This window comes from Ciconia boyciana, chromosome 4 (genome assembly GCF_034638445.1).
Source record: "Ciconia boyciana chromosome 4, ASM3463844v1, whole genome shotgun sequence".
Taxonomy (NCBI): domain Eukaryota; kingdom Metazoa; phylum Chordata; class Aves; order Ciconiiformes; family Ciconiidae; genus Ciconia; species Ciconia boyciana.
The window spans coordinates 48,248,526-48,270,545 of NC_132937.1; the positions used below are offsets into that span (position 1 = coordinate 48,248,526).

The following is a 22,020-nucleotide window of genomic DNA, read 5'->3' on the forward strand; positions in this document are numbered from 1 at the left end:
TCATGAAGACTGGGAATCCATGTTCTATCTTCAAAATGGAAGTCACACAACTTCACATTGTCTGACCACACAGTTTTGTAACAGCACTTAGGGTTACTGATCTTGCATGGCTTTGTAACCATCCCTCACTAAGACCGCATATCAAGTTCTAAGATGGGTCATCCTGCAGGCTCCTTCCAGATTATTATCAAGAACCAGATTAGGTTTAGCCCTCAAGGAAAAAAGTACTGAACAGCATTACCATGCAGGTGAACTCTTCAGCAGCTACATCCCATGTGCTACAATTAGCTCGGTATAGACTTGTTAGATCTTGTCTATTTGATTAGTGTTTTTCCAACAGGTTTGCAACCCAACCTAGATTGAACAGACATTAAAGACTGGTCTTGGTAACACAGAACAGGTCCACTGAGCTCAACAGTCTGTCACTTTGTGTATGATAGCTGAAATTCTCCTGTTCATTGCACCTATCCCAACACTTTCCTTCTTCAAATGCATATTTCTACTTGACAGGCAATCTGAAGGTACAGTGACACAGTCTAATGTTGCATTAGATTGTATAACCACAACATGTACAGGCCTCCTTTGCAACAACATGCCTAAATTGATAAAATACTTATTTCTGAAGCTCTTTTACCTATAGACATGTAACAGCACTATGTATGTTAATAGAGAACATTACAGATCCTCAAAGCCATCAAAAGTCAGGGAAGAACTCTAGCATTAAGGAAAAGTAAAGCAATTTAGAAAAGGCTGTGCATGTAAATTGTTTCAGATGAACGTAGGGGAATTCCAATCAACTAGCTGCTTACTGCCCCCACTAAGAATAAAGACTTTTTCTACTCCCATGCCCTTCTATCCTTAAAATTACCAGCTGCTTGCTTTTTGTGTATTTCACAGAATAAGACACACAATACTTTTAATGAGAAATAATAAACCACAGTAGCAGAAGACTAATCTGCTTGTACTGAATGGGGAACAGATGGACACTGAAACAGTTAGCAAAATCTTCCATCCTGTTTTTCTGCCTGTGATCAACAATGAATTTGCTCTCAACTATCAGTTTTGCAAAGAATACTTAGCTTTGCTACCAGTGACTCTTCCATACCACATCTTGTTTCAAGAAGAACCTTCCTCTCCAGGCAACCAGCCAGGGCCCTCATTTTAACATTTCTCAGCTCAGGTAATTTTTACATTCTTTGGCCATGCATATTTTCCACATAGCTCTAACTCTAGCTGTCTAACTCCAGCATCACTTAGCAGTATTTCTACCCCAAGCTTAAATAAAACATTAGTGCAATGAATAAAACCAACTCAAATAGGCCTTTAATCATGCTGAAAAAAACAAGTTTCACTGATTAAGTTTTGCTTTTATTTACAAAGACAGAAATTTACAACAAACTAGACATCCCTCATAATTAAATTATTTAATAAAGGTCAAATTCCTGAGTTAGCAAAAGTTCTTGCTTCACTGAAGGTGCAGAAATTGCTAACAGGCATTTTTATATTTTTGGCTCCCAGTATGAATTCTTCACACAGCACTTTTTCAAAGCTTTAAATCAGAGGCAAAACACAAGGTAAAAATGAAAACTGAGGAAGACTGTAAATATCAGTGCAACTTTAGTTAACTAGCTGTGCATCAGCTAGAGTACAGTACGAAACATTTGTTGAGACTCAAGACACAAGAGTTATGAACTAAAACTCCATTTTAAAAATCATTAATAGCACTTTTCAAAAAAAGGCATAATACAGGGATTGTAATGTCAAATCAGATACAATCAAGTGAGTGATGATTAATGCACATGTTAATGTAGAAAGACCCACTGGTTTTAAGATACTGATGGCCAGGTCATTATGATTACAGTAATTATACCTCTTACCCTAGTCCATGAGTCAGTTGACAATCTTTGTGAATGTGCCTTGCAACAAATTAAACTGGTTCTTGCCACTATCGTATACAACTACAGAACAATTTGAAGGAAAAATAACTGATTGGGGAGCTGCTATCCATCACAGCTCACACAAATTAAAATGTCACAAAATTTTCTTTCACATGCCCTGCAAGCTTCCCAGTACTAGCAAGTTTTTACTCAAAATGAAGATGCATGCATAAAGTCTGCTTTGCATGCGATTTGGCAATACTTATGAGATGAACAAAATACTAATCTGTGCAATTTGTAGTGTGGTATTGATGTCACAAAATGTTTTAAATTAGTTTGGAAAAAAAGCATGAAGAAGTTTCTTCAGGTACGCAGAGTTCTTTGAATTTCAGAAACTAACATTAACTATTACACAGCACTGAAAAAAACCCTGTGAGTATAAAAAAACTGAAGAGGTCAGTGGCTTCTGAATTCAAAGCTTGTCAATTAAAACTGGAAGATATTCTAAATCACTCACAGTCATTTATAAAACCCATCCTGTGGAAATAAAACAAGAGCAATCTAGAGATATTAGACATCTTTTTAAAGATGACTCTTCTTGGTATTTTTCCTTATGGAAAGCAAACCATATTTTAAGAAACAGTTAAAATGTATTAGCAAAGTGCAATACTGTCACGTTACCAAAAGTCTCTCCAGAGGAGATACCAAAAATTAGCCAATTCTAATAAATTAGAAGGTAACTTGAAATTTAGAGTAGATTAATTATAAGACATCCACATCAAGGAGTGGGGACTTAGCACGCTTACATACAAGAGAGCAAGTCACATACTTATATGCTGATACTGAAAGATCCCAATAGGAACAAAACTACAAGATGATCGTTAGGTCAAACTTACCCACTCAATTTGTAACACTGAAGAGACAGGCAAAAGGGTAGGAACTAAGTTTTTTAACAGAAACATATTATTTGGAAAAGATAATTAGATAAATAATTACCACATTCCGTCATAGTATCAATTTTTCTGCATTGTGCATTTGCCAAGGACTGGGAATGCAACGTAGGCAAGCATCAAAGCTTTCAGTGACTTCATCCAGTGATAAAAGTAATGTTTAGGACTTTGCCACCTCTGCCCCCCGCCACGTGAACAAGCATCTTACAGTTGAAGGTCTTACTTTAATAGGACGGATAGGATTGGTAGGCAATAGTCCCCACAGGTACGTGAAGTATGGTTATATTTTACATAACATCAAAATAATTTCATGAGGCTCTTCCATCACAATTGCCATCATATTATGCTAACATTACCTCCTCAAACGCAGTTTTCATTTTAAGAAACCCACTAGTCAAACTGCCATTTCAGTGGAAGAACCAAGGTGAACTGTATTCACATTGACAGGAAGTATCACTATATCCCCAAGAGAGCAGTAGTCTTTAAAATACTCAAACTGCCAAAGAAACACCATTTGTCGCCAAAGTACTTTAAATTCTTGCGAAAGTCTCTGGCACCTTGTTAGAATGTGTGTGGTACAACAGCATTCTGCGTCAGAGAGATTACCCTATTAGCACAGCATTACTGTCAACATTAAAAGACAAAAAGGTCGTAAGTGCAGGACCAACCAGAAGAAAACGTCCAGTTTGGAAGCCTCTCCAGTAAGGCATAGAGTTGAGGTGACTTTTGATCTTCCCCAAAAAAGTAATGCGCTGCTATGGCAAGGGAGACTATTCCATCAGAATGCTTTTCTGGGGCCTGAAAGTGAGAAAAGGGCAACACAGTCTTTGATTGTTTATGGCTTTTAAACATAAGATCAATCCAGATGTACTTTTCTACAGACTTAGTATCTATGCAATAAACTTCATCCTGCAGCTCTTTGTCCTATATGTTAAAATGCTTCCTATCTTCAAACGTATCAGTCTGATTACATGATGAGTTCGATGTGAACTGAACTTGCAACTAATTATTTACATCACAGTGCCTCTGACTTGTTACATAGCTTGCACATGCTCTAACTTCCATGTTTCTATCTGTCAGTTTTGCTGACAAATCAAGACATGGATTCGAACATAGCATTTATACTGATCCTTCTATTGTGAGTCCTTAGGATGAAAAGCCTTTTCTGCTTAGCTTTGCCACTATCAATCTTGTGAAGCTTGTCACACTGCAGATTACACCACAGATTCCTGTCTGCCTTTATCAAGTACTCTCAGAGGATTACTTGGTTAAGTGCTTAGACTGCGTGATCCATGAAGGAACAAGGGACTTTCTGAACTTTCAAAGGTTCTTGTAATATTTACTCAAAGAATAAGACACTGTTAAACCTGTAATAAAAACATACAGATCTGCAAAAAGTTCTTCACTGGCAAGTTAACGCAGGGGGGAATCATAAATCCCACTGGAACAGCAATGCTGGAAGCCTTGCTTCCAAATGAAAATAATATAAAAGAAAATTAAGACAACAAAGTTTTTACAACTCTTTGCAGCTTCAAGACAGGGAAGTTTCCCTCCAAGGACTCCCTGTAATTTCCCCAAACCAAGCAAACAAAAATACATGAAAAGGAAACTACTCACTATAGGAAAAAGAACTCTGAAATAACAGTATAAAGATAAAACTTCAAGAACTATGAGGTTAAGATCAGAGAAATCCAAACTTGTGACCTAAGACCATGGAGACAAGCAAAATACTCTCCCTCTGGCTGCTGGGCAAGTTAATGGACTAAGCATCAAAAATATATGTGAGCTGATACATAAAGTTGAAGGACAAATTAAAAGAGGGAAGCTAGAATTAGGATCTATCAAAAAAAGCAAAGCTTAAGAATGTTATTATGACATTTTTCACATACAAATGCAGAAATGGTGACAACAGGGCAGACCAAGGGACCGCCGGGCTTCCAGCAGTGGCGTACTCACCGTCAGTTCCACCCAGAAGTGCCATGGTGTAGCCTGCAGCCCGTGGGAGTAAAACACAAAGTAGTCTCCTCCTAAGCTAGCAACTGGCCTACCATCCCCAAGAGACCAGGTGGACAGAGCCGACCCTTCATGTGGCCGAACATACACAGACATGTGACTTGGACCTGCAGAGACAGGGATATGTATCTAGATGTATCAACAGGTGAAGGTCAAACAACCATCTATTTTCCTATATAGTAGCATGTTATCTGTGTATTACTATCCGTGTCTTCCAAAACATGATACAACTGTCTTCTCTACAGAAGAAGCTTCAATTATTTATAAGCAGTGAGATAAATGAGATGACTATGTAGGAGAGGGACAGAGCTATAAAATGGACTTTAAGAAAGGACTTGCTATAAAAAGATCAAGGCTTACTCAAAATAGACAAGGTTATCAGTCCCCCAAATAACAACTGCAACACAACACCCACAGCTTCTAGCATGTTATGAAACAGAATTCATGCTAATGTCACGAAGCTCACTATCTTGGGAATGGCAGTAGAACCTGCAGTACTGGAGTCAAAACCTGATTTATTATGGGCATAAAAATAAACACAAATCACAAACCAGAAGCTTCAGTCACTCACCAGATACTTCAAAGCTTAACCTCACTGAATTCCAGGGCATCAGCTCCTTGGACAGAACTTTAAAGTGAATGGGGCTTCTTGGAAAAATTTCTGGAGCAGGAAGATACCAGTTTTTCCTGTTTAAAAAAAAAAAGTTTTAACTGATTCTCAGTGCAACACTCAGAGTACTAAATATGAGAAGCCAAGAAGTTTTTGTATAGTATAGCTGACTGTGCTGTTACTAAATGAAATATTCAAAAGCTACTGATTCTAGCAGAAGGCAGGAAAAATTAGCAGCTTGTGGCCAGACACATATTTAAAGGGCATATAAATAGAAAAATAGTCACCAGTGTGTTCATTCATTACCTTCATCTGCCTTAATTTACAAAACAATAAAATAAGTAAGAACATTTGCATCTTTAAACTGCTACACTTTTCCTCACAAGATTCTTGGGGTATAAGAAATAGTCACAGCAGCTAGTTTTCTTCTGTGGAGACCAGCTACTCTAGACTTCCTCTGCTGTCAGCTGGGGCAAGGCAGGGGAAGAAGGGAAGAGACATGCATACTCCTACTCTGAACTGCCCTTTAGTAGGCCCCCCCTTCACCTTTTTCTCCACTGGTGCTGACATCGATTTTCCACACATCAACTTCTACAGCTCCTGTAGCAGTCCCAGCAATCTCTTGCAGAGATTCTGGCAAAAGACACTGCATCTAGACAGAAGTTTAAGTGTCTTCTGAAGTGGAAGGATTATTTACTTTTAGGCCAAGATTAGCCTTACTTTTTCTTCCCTTACATAAGCGAGATTGCATAAATGAACAATGTGCTTTGGCAGAAAGTGCTCAAGTGAAGCAGTGTTCACACCAACCGGAACATGAAATGCACTGGCAGAATCCAAGGAAGGCCACAGAAAGGAGCCTGCTCCTCGCATGGAGTTCTAATGGTGTCATTGATTTCAGGTACATGGGGAGTTATGTGAGATATTCCATTATAATCAAATCCATTAATCCATATACCAGAGTCACTTTTAACCACATTTCCATCTAGATCATGAAATTTTCTGCTCGTGTGCTAGAAGAAGAAGAAGAAAAAAAAAGGTACACGGAAAGATGATGGAGCCTTTGCAGTTCGCAAAAGTCAGCACTGATTCTGAAATATCCTCCATGTCAATCCTTAAGGTCTACTGCATTTTCAGTATGCTCTGAACACATATCCGAGTATTTATGAATATACAGAGAGAATTACTTGGATAAAAGAAACATGCCATAAAAACACCTACATTCAGAAGATGACTGTGCCTGTATTTGCTCATCTCCCATCATGTTCACTTTTCAAATTATCATTGCTTACTCAAAGCACTTAAAAACCCCCTGAAAAAACCCTGCTCTTCTGACAGACAAACTGAACACAGAGACTGAACAAGGAAAACACGAGCAATTCTTTCAAATCCAGGAATAACTCTTAGAGCTTTTAAATCAAGCAAGCAAGAAAAAGCTACTCTTTTTTTTTTGGGGGGGGACAGGTGTTAAGCTTTGGGAAAAACAAACATTCTTGCAACCAACAGAGGCAATACCACATGCAGGGTGCTTCTTACCTGGAGAAAGACTCGCTTAGGCTTTGGATTAGCTGCATCAGAACTGTAAGGAAAGAAGATTCCACTACAAACGAGAATCAGAGTGACTACAAACACAGTAGTTAAAGTTATTAGCGTCGTTTTTGTACTTTTGACAAGGTAAATGAAGTTAATCTAGAGAATAAAAAGACAGCCCAGTTATAAAACTGCAAGACTTAAGTAAGACACTATTCATATAACTCTAAAACTGAAAGTACATTAAAAAGATATTATTGCACTACCTGACACAAGACACTTATTTGTAATCTCAGTATTTAAAACCAAAAGGAATAAAGTGAGTACTTCCCAGAGATTTCAAAAATTTCCTACTTTTTAAAATATCTGCCAACAAAAACCTAGAACCTTTGTAGCAAGGGCAGCAGAAAAAAAAACCCTGAGAATTTTTTTTTGAAGTGTAGTGTATGTGTTGCTCAGCCATATACAATACTTCACCTAAAATGAATGCCTGTTCAAACTTCAGCATTAAATTGCATATTTTACACCAATCTTTACTAAATCATCATAGAGCAGATATATTTTTGTAAAGCCTGCTTCAGTGACTTTTCTTTGACTAACACAAAACATGGAATCTTAGACACGTTTCCTAGAAGTTTCCTATAACATTTAAGATATTGTCAAATTATCATTAACTTCAAGTATTAATTTAGAAAAACATTGAATCTAAACTCTACAGAAAGTTTAAAAAAGTTTTAAACAACATTTACAAATTCTGCTTACAAAATAGGATGACAGAATCATAGTGATGACCACAATAAATCCTGCCAACACCACATCTGGTAGAATTTCTGAACCACTTCGTCCCATGATAGGCGTAAACATTTCAAATACAGTCCAACTAAGATACATCATATACAGATAGGGAACAAACATTCCCAGCATGTACATCATGACAAACTTCACTGTGGCACCTATAGGGGACAGAAAAAAACCAAAAGACAAAAAACCATAAAAGCTTAAAAGGACATAAAACACACAGCTTTACTAATATATCCATATACTGACGCAAGGTCCAATACACAACACTGATCCTCATCCCTGACATGGATATGGAAAGGGGACCTCACTTTGCACAGCCAATGCCCATATAACTCTTTCGACAACACCACAAAACTATTCTTGTATTAAAAAAAATATTAAACAGGTGTTCTGTCCCAAACGCTGTTTAAATATTACTGTACTTTTTAACAACCTTTCCTGTCCATCAAAGTATCTGATTGCTTATTAATAACCCCATATAGTATTGTTATTTTTAGCCTGAGACATAGGATGTTTTTCAGTGTTTTTTTTTTTTTAAATAGCTTCTCCATACTTTCAAACTGTCTTTAGTTCAAGAACACACTTTATTCTTACAAAAATGTCACATGGTTACTTTGACTATTAAAGTTCAAAGTTTAGGATTTCTTTTGCTTAAATAATAGAGTTTGGAGGAAAACACTCAATATACAATAGTAGGGGCAGATGTTTCAAAATACAACCACCCCCGCCTCAAAACTCATACCTCTTTGGCTGAATTCCTTATGGATCATCAGCTTAGCAAGTAAAGGAAATGCTACCCATAATGTACAAATGAATGCTGAACAAAGGCCCATCTGAGTAATCATAGCCAATGCTGTAGACCAAATCATCAATGAGGCATCAAAAAAAATATCTCCCAGGTACTGCTCATTCGTATTCTGTAACAAAAAAAGCAAATACACTCCTCACTGAGCATATTCCACGGATCGCAGCTCATGAGAACACATTGAAAAATCCTTATTTCTTGGACAACACCACATATATATATTTGTTAACATACATGTAACAGTTAACATTCCCCTTCCCCAAACAATTAAAAAAACCCCTTCCAGATAAAGACATGATGGATCCACCCACAACTTCCCATACAATCAAATTTCAGTAAGTTCTTAAAACTTCTTCAAATACTTGGATGAAGCTGGATTTGGCTGACAGCTTAGGTTTCCTAAATGCCCTTGCTAAAAGCTTGTACAAATGGCCGAGAAGATAAGTAACAGCAAACTGAATGACTAAATACTGCTGCACCTGAAACCTAAACCTAACATGCTCAAGGAGTCGACTTCTGCCCTGGAAGAGCGTCATCTGTCAGATACTGCAAGGCACCACCTCAGGGCCCTGTTTGTTTTTAATACAAAGCCATTAAACAATCATCTAAACATATGGAATTGTTATGAGCTATAATTATGACATTATTATGCATGTTAAATCATGTTGGTTAGACCATAAGAAAGAATTCTAAGCAAAAAAGGTAGATAGACAGTAATCATGACAAATGACAGCAATGGAAATCATTCACCAAGCCTTGCAGGGCCTAAATGACCTTTACCTATTATAGAAAAGAACATGGACTATGAAGAGCTCTGTTCCATCTCCAGCTCTGATCAAAACAACTAACAATCAGAATAATCATAGAGGGAAGGGTGACTACTCAAATTTTTCACAACAGCTTCATTTAGAAAGCTCTGTACAGCACAGATTACTATATTAGAAGAGGGCATGAGAGAACTAGAAATTCTGATAGATGTAAGAAAAAAGCTCTCATATGAACCATCTGAAAAAAACCCAAGAAGTCATGTTATTTGCTTAGAAGGTTATGAATACAAGTGACATCACCAAAACAACATGCATAATAAAAAGGAGAGAATAAAAACAGAACTGGAATTCCAAGTTTCAAAACAAAATGTAAATGATAAATTAGATTAAATAAAGAATAAAAACATTAAAATATACATAAGGAGGTACCGTACCAAAATAAATTATTAAATTCAGGGAACCTGTCATACACATACATCCAGAGGCAAGAATCTGGTAAGATTCAAAGAACTTTTGAGTATGTATATAGATTCTGTGATTACTGAGAACATTGAAAGGTATAAAAAAAAAATGAATTCTCCAGCTGTTGCTCTGCTCTCTATCACTGAAGTGATGGCAGGAAGGGAAGTGCAGATAGGGAAAGAAACAGTACCTTATACCGGATTCTGTTAAGCTTTTGCCTTTTTTCCTGAAGCATTTCCTAAACATCATTAGCAAAGAAAAAGACTTAAATCATGAAGCTCTGAGCTCTCTGATTTAGTAGAGCAATGCTTAGGTGAAGCAATTTTCACAGCAACATTTTAAATACTTCTGTCCAATACAGAAAACTTTTTGCATCTTTTTAATCAACTCAAAAATTAAGTCTTCCACAGATTAAACACTACATTACCCTTCAACATTAGGAAAGAAGTCACGCTTACCTTGTAGAAGAACTTCTTGGCTAGCGTATGCACAAGAATGAGCTTAGCTGCAGCTGCAGTGCCATACAGAAACACAGAAACATAGAAATGGGTGTACCAAGAAAGAGATCGTCCAATGACAGAGATGAACACTGCCACTATAAGGACTGTCACCAGGGTGCAGACCCAACTTATCAGTGTTAAGCCGAATGCAGTAAAGAATTTCTTCAGGTTATGAATAGCTATGAAGAAGAAAAAAGAAGTTTCATTCAACAGTCCCGTATTCTACTGCAGACTATCATCAAGATTGTAATTACCCCACAGTATAATTGCTTTAATGACCAAAATAAAACTGCATGAGGAGTCCATCCTGAAGGTTTCTTAACAGCATGGTCTAAATCACTTAGCTTGTTTCTTTGCAAGTCTTTCTGCAGTCTTCCCCATTGCAAGATTTATTCCCAGAGTACTAGTGTATTTTGCAGATTACCATGTTCCCAATAGTGAAAAATTTCTCTACAGAACCAGTGGAGCCACTCTACCATCTATAAAGTCTCATTAAAAAAAAAAAAAACAATTGGAGTTGCTTTTCTTGTAACTTTTTCTTACTCCAAAATGTTTGCTGGATTTTGGGTGGGGTGGGGTAGTGTTTGTTTTGTTTTGATTTTTTTTTTAAAAAACACATATGTTCCTACATGTACCTGAAAAGGTCTACCTAGAAGATTTAAGTTGTTTTACACCCTTTATTAAGCTTTGTTCTTTTTCCCCATTTGTTGTTTTCTTATTTGCTTATATGGACAGGTGTTGAAGAAATATGATTCTGAAGCCCTACTTGTGCTAACAGAGCAAAGAGTTTATATATTATACACCAAGCAAATTTTATTTTTTTTCCATTTTCAGATCTTTAAAAGACTTAATTTTAATCTTCATGAAAGGATAAGAGACATAATCATGATTCATAAATACTACACATCTAGGTCTATCATAGTCTTTCTTCATAATTATTCACAGTTCAGAGATTTAAACACAAAGCAACTCCTATGGCATGCTGCACACCTAAAATTTATTTCTGAAGTTTATCTAAAAAGATGCCTTAATGTCTTTAACACTTCTTCATCTACTAATTGCTATTCATTAAAGAGTAATGTGATTGATTTTTTTTTTTTTTTTTAAGAACTAGACTTACCTCTTGTTCTGGGCTGTAATACTTTCTTGATTAAATAAAGAAAAGCAATTGCTGCTGTGATATAGTTCATGATGGTGCCAACATGAGCAGGATAAGCCAGGACAAACAAACCAAGTACATCAAAGAACACAACATTTCCATGTCGATACTCAAAAGATTTAGCCAACTTATCTGATGTTGCTAGGTATTTTAGGACAGCTAGAATATTGTCCCCTATTAAAAAAGCAGATACACAACATAACTACATCAGGGTTGACGAATTAGTACACAGCATTCTTTTAAATATAAGCCTTCTTAAAAATAAATCTGTATTGAAATATCCTCAATAAAGACATGAATATACAACTGATTATTCTGAAATAGGTATTCGATGGTATGCATAGCATAGTATTTTCATGAGTTAATCTATACAGCTGTCACTAAAATAAGTATACTTGGGAAGCTTCATGTATTTAAACACTGTTGCAATGAAGGGAGTAGTCAAGCTTTAAGCCCATATGCCCTTCTTCAGGTCTAATGTTAAAGCATTGGACTTCAAGGCTAACCCATAGAAGAGTTTATAATTTCCTGATCTTCCTCATCTTCTCCTTGCCACTAGTAACCCCTCCATCTTTCAATGACTATGAATTACCTGCCTGCCTTTCCCTAGATGACTGTAAGGTAGGAGACAAGGAGGCTATTTTCCTTTGTAGCCTACAGGTACCAACCACCTTTTCCTTTCCCACAGTACAGCCAAAACACATGTAATCAAATGAGAACAATTGTTCTCAACTTTCATTTTACTTTTACTTGACCTGTAATGGCTGAAAAGTTTGCCCCCCTTTTTTTTTAGCTGTGATATGTTTAGCAAGAGATGTTCTACATAACCACCATGACCACTAAAATCATCTTTCCCACAGGAATTTAGAAGTGTTACTTTGTCTTGCAACTGCACTGGCTCAAGAAAGTGTTTAAAACTCTCATTCATGCTGGTCATCTAAGTTGGCTTCTGTGTAAGCTTAAAGAGGGAAATGGTCAAAATCCTGGAGGCATTTAGAATTAGGTTAGTTTTTCCTGGGAAACTAAAGGTCTTACTAATTTTCTTTACTACAGTCTGTCAAATAGCCGGCTACGAGCACAACCTCTTAGTAGAAAATAAATCCTGTCTATCTACAGTCTGTGTGCTACCACATAAGTTTGACTGAGATTCATTCTAAAAGCAAAACCTCTGTTGGCAGATCAGTCTCTAGGCCACCAACAACCATAAGCTTCTCATGATGAACATTAATCAATAAGGGGATGTACTGAGAGAAAAGGAACGCAGAACGCTGAACAATCAGGTATCAATGGCTAGATTATAACCTTAATTAGATTCCACAGTTACTTTCAAATCAACATCACTGGATACTGATAAAGTTTATCTTCCCAAGTTGACTAAACATATTTCCTTTGTATTTGAAAGACATGCATTCAGTTAACTCTTTGTTCTTTAGAACATGTTTAGCATGTTCTAAATGTGTAATTAAAATTACGAATTTCTTGCGATCGCAGTCCTACAGCAAAATGAAAAAGCAGCTACAATACTATCATTTAGTAAATTACTGAATTCTTGAAATACCAACCTGCTCTCTGAATGGAATCTGTTAAAATCCTGTCTGATGTGTCATATTCTGTATGATAAATGTAGCCATTTTCAATAAAAGCCAAATCTATTCCTACAGAGAGAGAAAAAGTATGTTTGAAATTATGTAAACCTAAAACCTCAAAACAAACACGTGAAAGACTCAGATATATTTCACACAAAATGTTGCTCTACTTTGTAGCCCACTCACTGTCCTTAAAGATGAACAAAATAGTCTGCTTCGTAGAAGGAAGACTAACTGGGATTCCATGTGTATTTTAAAAAGGAAACTTTTAAAACATTTTAAAATATCTGTCCTTTCTAATGTATTGATTTGCACGACATCTGTACACAAACTGATCTCTACTGGAGAAACACATGAAAATTCTTAATCATCTCAACTTCAGAAAAGATGTACAAGGTGCTTTCCAAATATTTACTAGTGAAATATCAATAGAGATCCACGCTGAAAGGTAATAAAAAAGCAGCACTGTGGAACTGTAGAAACGCCTCCTCAAAATACCAGGTGTGTTCTTTTTACTTCTAATTTGTAAACCGTAAACAGCTTTTCAAATAACCGGTCTGAAAACTCTTAATTTAAAAGTCCAAATAATTTGTAAAAATAAACAAAAATATTTACAAAAAAAAAGTTTTCTGCAAGATTAATTATACATTCAGTGTATCCTGAAGACACACCCCCTCAGCTGCATATGCAAAAAGCTGCTGTCTGCAATCTGAATCCTCACCATTCTGCAGAGGTTTAACAAATCAGACCTCAATTCTACCAGTGGACAAAGAGGAACAAACTAGTTCTTTAACTCGGTTATTTCATTTCTATTTGTTTAGAAAAAACAGAGACCAGAGAGAATTCATTTACCATTTATGATTCAGGTACAATTCTGAACAAATAAAGAACACATTGTACAAAATCAGCTACTTTATTTTCAGGCTAGAAGCATACTTTGGAACAGTTCAGAATGTGCCAACATGTTTTGTTCTAAGAATCAGTTCAGAAATATCACTTTTCTTGAAAGTTACTCCACTGACAACCTGTGCCAGACAGCAAGGATTTTACAGAAGTTTACATTTCTTTGAATTGTGTTTGCATCATGTGTTCCACATTTTTTCCCACTGGTCATTCTCTGCAGAATGGATAGCAAACTGTAAACAGATTAGCAAAACCAAAGCCTGCTGTCCTGTTCTTGATTATGACAAAAAAAGTCATGAAAATGCATTAATTACTAAGTCACACTAAAAATTAATTACTAAGTCACACTAAAAAAAGATTATTTTAGTTTATCCATTAGGTACAGACATTTAATTCCTGCAAGCAGGTTACTAGCATAATTACCAAAATGTTTCAAAACAGAATATTTAATAGTGTACTGTTAATTCCCGGAGTGTTTTCCTGATTTTCAGGAAACTTTTCTACCATGTAGTTTCTTTCTGGAAAACAGCAGTCTCCAAAAAACATCCTTAACAACCTACACAACAAACCAAATCTAAAGGCTCTTGCCTTAGAAAAAAAAGGAGGAAAATTTGCTCCCAAACTGAAAGACAAGCCAAATTTGAGGACCTTCACATAGTAAACTGCAGAACAGTCTCCTTGTTATAAACTTAAGATAAATGGTTGCATAATGCGCATTGACATGCCTTCTGATAACGTACCTGGAACATTACCAAAGTCCCTGTAGATACGGAAGTCTGTATCTGCTGGGATAATACCACTCTGAAATATTTCCTGTGCCACCACAGAGGCAAAGGGATGTTTGGCTGCAACTACGTATGCTTGTACCAACCAAGGATTCTCAGGTCCTAACAAAAGATGAGCAGAAAGTCCACAATAAATACCTTTTGAACTTCAGTTAAGGTATGTATCTTTATGGTAACAACACAAAGGAACTCACTAGAGTTTTACCACTATTGCCTCACAGGGTATATACTAAGTGTATTCGTGTTGGCTAATGACACACTTGAAAGAAAGACCTAGCTATGTTTGGGGGGAAAAAACCCACTGATGCCTTGAGCATTCAGTGGAAGAGTAGATAAGCCATCTCCCAAAAAAGACACAGCACTAATGAAGAAGTCACAGCCTTTAGCAGAGTCTCCAATTTATCATCCACGTACCACACCTCAAAATTGTTGTTTAGAGAAAAGTCTCTCCACTAAAGTATTCAATGCAAGTAAACAACTAAGCAGCTCCAGCAGTAGAAGGAAGTCTGCAGTCCAACTAGGATGGAGCAGAAGTTTAACTGTAGCCTACAAAACGCAGAAGTTTTTCTGCTTCCTGAGCAGCAGATGGAGTTCTAATACCAACATCTCCCTGCAAAGATTTTGAAAGAACTGTGGTGAAAATTAAATAAAGCATATGAAAATATGATTATGCAAGACATACAAGATATCCAAATGTGGTTTTCTCCTTACTACCTTTGATGTAAAAGCAAAATACAACTTCTGTAATTCTGTTCTACACAGGCTTCCCACCTATGAGGCAACTTCTGTGGCAGTGCTTTAGCCTACATGTATCTAAAGATGAAGAGCAACTTACTTGCTGCACAGGGTTGGGAAAGAGGCACAGAGGTACTCCTGTCTTTTGCTTGTGAGTCACTTTCAATACTCCTTCAAGTCTACATTGTTTATTATCAAATTATCCTAGTGTAGAAACTGGACACAATGCAAGCTCATACCTGTTTGAAAAACAAGTTCTTTTCCTCCTACACCTGCTGCCTCCAGGTTAATAAAAGCTCTAATTGACTTGGCCCACTCATGTTGTGTAATGAAGCCGTGACTAGCCTTGATGGGAAAACAAAACAAAACAAATATATAGGTCAAATATCTTCCAGACCAGCCTAAATGTTATTTTCCATCATGTATGATCATAACTCAAGACTGGACAAGGCAGCCAGATCACTTACAACACAAACAGATGCAGAAAATCCAAGCCTTCTAATTAAATTAATATAGACAATATTCTTAATCTAAGTATATTTTTCCCTTTAAAATCAAGTAAATGCCAGTCTTAACATTCTGAGGAAAATGTAACTAATATTTCAATAGATCAAATACAAGCCATATCTGCAGTTACTCTCTCCTTTGTCAGAGTCTTAATACACAGCTTTGATGTATATTTTATAATTCTGGCATATTCTCACCTGCAAAATATTTTCTTCTGCACCATTAAATAAGAATATGACAGCATGCTGTAGGGGCTCTGATGATTTTGAAAGGGTGTTAAGTATTTCAAGCATCACTGCGCAGCTAACAGCATCATCACTGGCACCTTAAAATAATCAGCAGAATAGTATGGCTTACAACAAACACACAGAATTGCAACAAAGACCAGAGAAGAAAAGAGCTTTACGTTATCTCAGTCACTTAATCTAACTGAGGTACAACTATGTCAAGCTTTAGTATATTTTCTGCTACTGCTTGTAGCCTTTGTCCATGCTAGTTAAAAACAACAGCAGAAAGAAAAATAACGTTCAAAAGTTGAGCAAGTGAAGTACAAGATATCAGACCCAATACTACTGTTCAAGAAAAGTAGACTAACCAGGTTACTAAGCAAGCAAAGTGATCATTATCTATTTTTCTAAGAACAATACGAATAAACAAGGACATAATTTTCACTTACGCCATACTCAAATTTTAGAAAATAAACATTCCTACACAAGTCACCCTAAAGCATTCCACACTGTTACAATGTGTTCAAGTAAGTAGACAAAACCTCAAAGTAACATAAGGCCAAGATTACAAAATAAAGCAAAGAAAACACCAGAATCCACACCTTTAAAACATTCTGAAAATGAAAGTAGATGCTATAATACAGTATTTCCATGATCAGATGCTTTCCACCACCCTTCTTTCTTTGCAGAAAACCCCTTTTACTCTAAGCTCAGTAGTCTGTTCTCTTTTTGAGTTGCTCATCCCACACTATTTGAGACTCTCACTTCTTCACACCTCCTCCCATGCCCTGCCATTTTTTAACCTTGATTAAGCATCCATCTTTTAGCCAAGGTATGCCATTGCCCCATTTCCCTCACTTTGGTGCAAGATGTAGCATCTCCCTATCCCACTCTAATCAATAAGATTTAGGAGCAAACAGAGAAATTTAACCTCATTCCTTGAGGCCTGGGTTGTATATATGATGCTGATGTGCACTGAGATGACAACAATAGTGTGGCCAGGCCTCAGCATGTTATTAGGGCAGACTCATTAGCTGCTAAAACTGTTTAATTTACACATTAAAAAAGCAGCTTTCCCAAAGTATGTAACTTGGCAAAATTTAGACATATCTCCCCCTTCTGTGAAAAGGGCATATTCCTGACACAAACACAAATCTCTGTCTAAATTTTAGCCTTAGCTTATTGTATGGAAGTACTTCAGAATAAATAAATAAAAGCAAAATCTTTCCAATACACTGTTCTCTAATCTATTTCTCAGAGATTAATGCCTTGTTCTGCCAAAAGCTTTCCAAAAAGCCCCCCCCAAATATCTGATTTAAACGCCTGTTTATATTGCTACCTGAATTTATCAGTAGTCTACTCTTAGCCACACTGAGTTCTTTTATCTAACTTATGCTGTGTTGAAAACTCAGCAGAGAACTGATTATAGTTTTCAGTGAGATTAATAACTTATCTGCCTCACTGTGAAGCTAAGAAAAATAAAAGTTATTGGTTTCAAGAGACATACAGAATTTATACCTGATCAAAGCAGCCATGTAGCCATAGACTATGACACAAGCTCACAGAGAAAGTATCATACTCAAATACTTCATATACAGCAAAACCGACGGGAGGTTAAAGCAGATTTTATGGCAAATACAAGTAACCTAAGAAAACCACATTATCAGCTACATCTGCGATGATAATTTCAAGGATGTTTCTGCCTTCAAGTTCACTAAAAAAGAATCAAATAGGCCATATAAACTGAAAATTAGTACTATTAGAACAAGAGACATGTTTTAGGAGTTTACAGTTTATGTTTTTCCTTCACAAGGAACTCAAGCTTTCTAACACTGAAGCTCTAATGGTTCACCGAGTTTTGCTTTATTTATTTTGTACGCATAAGTATAACAGCAGATTATGTTTTATCATCTATTTTCAAATATATTACTGATCACTCAGTCCTGCTGATTCTGGTTAGATAACACATTTTTGGTACTGGAAAAAAGCTGTAAGCAAATAACTTACAGAAATACAGAATAGAAAACAAAAGATTCTTGCTTAGGTTATGTGCAAGTTTCACACTAAGAAAACTAAACACAGAGCCTTTACCACTGTTGTGGTAAAGGGCTAGGCTGCTTTGAGATGAAGGGCAAGCATACAAGCTGATTTCTAGCTCCTCCACAGACTTCTGTATAATACTATACAAATCACTAATATTTTTTGGCACCCCTGTGCACGGTTGGTGAAATATTTTACTGTCTGAGTTAACTGTAAAGAAAGTAATCATTACAGACATAATCCACTGTTACAACCCATAGAAGCAGACACACAATTTACATAGGGCATCAATTTAAAGACAGTTTTCAATAATCATTGTATTATGCTTGTGTTCTTTCTAATCTAAGTATTCTTTCTAATCCAGGCAGACATATTTAGACTATAAATACAGTAATTACCATCTCTGCAGTTCCTAAATCACAGAGCTTGTATAATGATCATGCAGTTATTAAGCTTAATTTGGAAACTCATCTTGCCTAAATATGATTGAGAAAGAGAAGTTCTGTATACTATCTGTTGACAGAAAAAAGGCACAAAGAATACAGCAAGTGCTTTGTTTCTCTAGCTAATACACAACTGTTTTCTGAGTAATTAAGACTATTTGCATGTGCTAAGGAACAGAAGGTTTACGCCCACAAATAAAATATTGTGTAGGGTGTAAATGAAGAAACGTCAGTAAAAGCTGCGCAGTGAAATCTGTAGGTATTTTTCAACTGCAATAACAGGGACACACCTGTGGCTGAGTGTTACAACAAATGTTTTTGTGCGGTTTTCAGTTCCCTACCTTCCTGGCACTGTTAAACCATGTACTTACAAAGCTGTTTATACCCTTGCTGCAATAATTATTTAACATGATTAGATTTATAAAAATGCAGAGGGACAAGAATAAGAGAGTATGCAACAGTGACAGTGAAAGTAGCAGTGAGAGAGATATACACACTACCAAGGCAACAGTACCTTAATCTTTGATCACTACAGTCTTTTGAGACAGAAGCTTTGAATGCAGAAAGAAAAAAAAATTGGCATAGCTTAAGGATATCACACTAAAAATCTGAGATAAAGTATGATACCAGCAAAGGGAGCAGAAAACACAGACTGGTTAGTGGGGGTGGGAACTGTCTCTGGCACAAAGCATCCTGTGAAAGGAAAGCCAGGATTAAATCAGTACAGAAGTATGGAAAGACCCGAATGACAGGTGGAAGCAGCACATGAACTACATTCATAAGCAGTGAATTACAAGAACAGGAGATATAACCAAACTTTCTAGAAATCTAAATATAGTATCTGTAATTTGCTGTCTACCAGAAAGTAGTGAAATCCTGACTTTAACAGGACCAACCTGTCACTCTAAAAACTGAATCTCACTGAAATCAAGCAGACTAGTTGACACAAGCAGTATTCTAGCATGTGGCCATAAGGCTACTTGGTATGAGAAGACAGCAAGCCAAGCTCTGTGGCTCAGGTAATATATAGAAACGCAGAATGAACACGTGGACCTACCCGGGGTATTTGGTACGGAATCAAAGTGACAATTGGATAACACTGCATGCTCAGCTCCATTTCGGGGTTCCAGCTTCACTACAACATTGGTTATGTTTGCATAGTAACTAGTAAAGCCTCCTAAAAAGTCAATGCTGAAGGAGCCTGTAGGCCTCTGTACGTCTACAGATATCTTGTGAGCATCTGTGCTTTCTCTTTCTATTGCCCTAATTTGTTCTAAGAGGTAGTTAACTGCAAGAACTTCATTTTCTGGACTTCCAACTGTTCTGGGCCCAATTGCTGTTATGTTGTCAAGATATTCCCTGTAAGAGATAAATTACACATTCAGCATCAACATGTTCAACATTTAGTATGTAACCTATCTACAACTGTAACATTCTTGTACATTTTCCTACCTCAAAACTCACAGTAAGGGGAAGAGACTAAAGCCAATTAAACAGCAATGGCAGTCAAGATGCCAAAGATCATTACGGTTAATAGGCATATAGTATGATCCTCACTCAGGGCTCCTCATCCTGTCTACCAGGATATTAAACCAAACTACTGGTTTTCTGGTTTGAACGTATCAATCCAAAAAGAAACAAAAGGGTGAACGGCAAAGCTAAAGATTTTATCTTTAGCAAGGTTCTGCATATGTATACATACTCTTCCCTGAATATCTGAATAAGCACACGCTTAGCAAGATCTACACCAACTAAAAATTTGCAAAGAAACTTTCCCAGACACTAAGTACGTTATAATACGATGAGAATTAAACTACAGAGGATGCGTTGTTTGATCAGCCCACAACAGCACCTTTAAGAGGCAGCCGAGACGAGGGCCGGAGCCCTTACAATACTTTTACCCACTTTGTGCAAGCGTCCAAGCGAGCTCTGAGCTCTTGCCAGGGCAGGGAAGGACACAAGCACTCTGCCGAGGACAGGCATCCAGCAACTGGTGGGAGAGGCCCGCACCGGCTCAGCCAGCCGGCGGGACTCCCAGGGCGAGCCCCGCTGCACCGACGCTGCTAACGGGGCGCTGCACGGTCGGGCTCGTCCGTGCGCCCGCCCGAGGCAGGGCCAGGCCGCCGCTGCGAGCCTCCCGCCCGGGCCCCCGCGGCACGCAAACGGCAGCCGCAGCTACCGCCGCCCGCAGGGTAACGCCGGGCGGACTCTGCCCCGCGGCTGCCGCCACCCGGGGAGGTCTCACGGCTCTCCGCCGCATCCTCCGCCGCCAGCGCCGCGGCCGGCGGGCACCGCCCCGGGCAGGAGGGGCAGCCCCCGCCCCGCCCCGCCCCGCCCGCCGTACCTGGCGCGGCGGGCGCTGAAGTCGCGGGGCCCGGCGGCGGACGGCCGGCTCAGCAGCTGCCGGTGCGAGACGTGCACCAGCGCCCGCAGCCCCAGCAAGTACAGCAGCACCAGCGGCGCCCCCCGCGCCTCAGGCAGCGGCAGCAGCCGCCGCCGCCGCGGCCCGCCCCGCTTCTTCCCGCCCATGTCGCGGTCGCCGTCCTCCCGCGGCGGCGCGTGGCGTCGGTCCCGGTCCCGGTCGCGGTCCCGGTCCCGGTGGCCGCCGGTCGCGCGGAGCCGCCACACAGGCGCCGCCTCGCTCCGCTCCATGGGCCGCGCGCTCGACCCCGGCTGCCGGCGCGAGCTCCGCCGCGCAGACGCGCGATACGGAACCGGACGAGGGTCAAAAAGCGCCCCGGCCCGGCCCCCCCGCCCCTCGGCGGGGTACGGCGAGGCTGGGGGCGTGCCCCTGGCGAGTCACGTGCGGGGCAGGGCCCCGTCACCGCCCGCCCACCCTGGCCGTTGGGCTCTGTTATAGGCGCCGCGCCTTGTCCTGCGGCTCGGTAACGGTCGCTGCTCGGCTTGCGGGCCTGCGCGTGCGTCCGGCCGCAAAACCGAGGCCGAGGAGCCCTCGGTTTTGCCGGTGGAGGCCGCTGGCCCGGTAGCGGTGGAGCCCTCTGTCCCGCCACAGCGCTGGGGCGAGCAACGGCTTGACCCTGCTCCTGAGCGAGGATCGCCCCGTCCTTTGCGGGCAGGGTCGCCTCACTCACAAAGATGTGCGAGTCTTCGTGTTTTCACGGCTTTTTGCGGTTGTTTTTTGTCAAAACACACAGGAAAGTGTGCAGAAGTAGCCGTGGTGTCAGTGGGGGAGCAGTGAGAGTGCCACAAACCACCGCACCGGAGACGAGGGGCGGTGAAGCCTCGCAGGCGGGAGGTCACGGCACCGGCGGTGCTCGGGGTTGCTGGGTTCCCCCCCCACTGCATTGTATTTTTGGCATCTC

General features: G+C 39.1%; 1 protein-coding gene across 1 annotated transcript; it reads right to left on the reverse strand.

Moving 5' to 3' along the window:
- Positions 1-1,327: 1,327 nt before the first annotated feature.
- Positions 1,328-21,436, reverse strand: ERMP1 (endoplasmic reticulum metallopeptidase 1). Its single transcript, XM_072860053.1, has 15 exons — positions 21,042-21,436; positions 19,755-20,056; positions 16,185-16,312; positions 15,720-15,825; positions 14,701-14,847; positions 13,034-13,126; positions 11,433-11,645; positions 10,271-10,491; positions 8,521-8,695; positions 7,740-7,930; positions 6,984-7,136; positions 6,258-6,460; positions 5,412-5,527; positions 4,784-4,947; positions 1,328-3,625 (listed from the first exon to the last, which is right to left on the reverse strand). Exons 1-15 carry the CDS (start codon positions 21,347-21,349, stop codon positions 3,461-3,463), a joined length of 2,685 nt encoding a protein of 894 aa, XP_072716154.1. The 5' UTR covers positions 21,350-21,436; the 3' UTR covers positions 1,328-3,460.
- Positions 21,437-22,020: the final 584 nt, after the last annotated feature.

Bases quoted from the DNA above. Each gene is read 5' to 3' on its own strand.
- ERMP1 (XM_072860053.1), bottom strand. From the start codon at position 21,349: ATGGAGCGGAGCGAGGCGGCGCCTGTGTGGCGGCTCCGCGCGACCGGC. The intron at 16,313-19,754 runs GTAGGTCCACGT...GATTATTTTAAG, and splicing joins TTCCGTACCAAATACCCCGG to GTGCCAGTGATGATGCTGTT. The intron at 14,848-15,719 runs GTATGAGCTTGC...ATCTTTTGTTAG, and splicing joins AGAACTTGTTTTTCAAACAG to GACCTGAGAATCCTTGGTTG.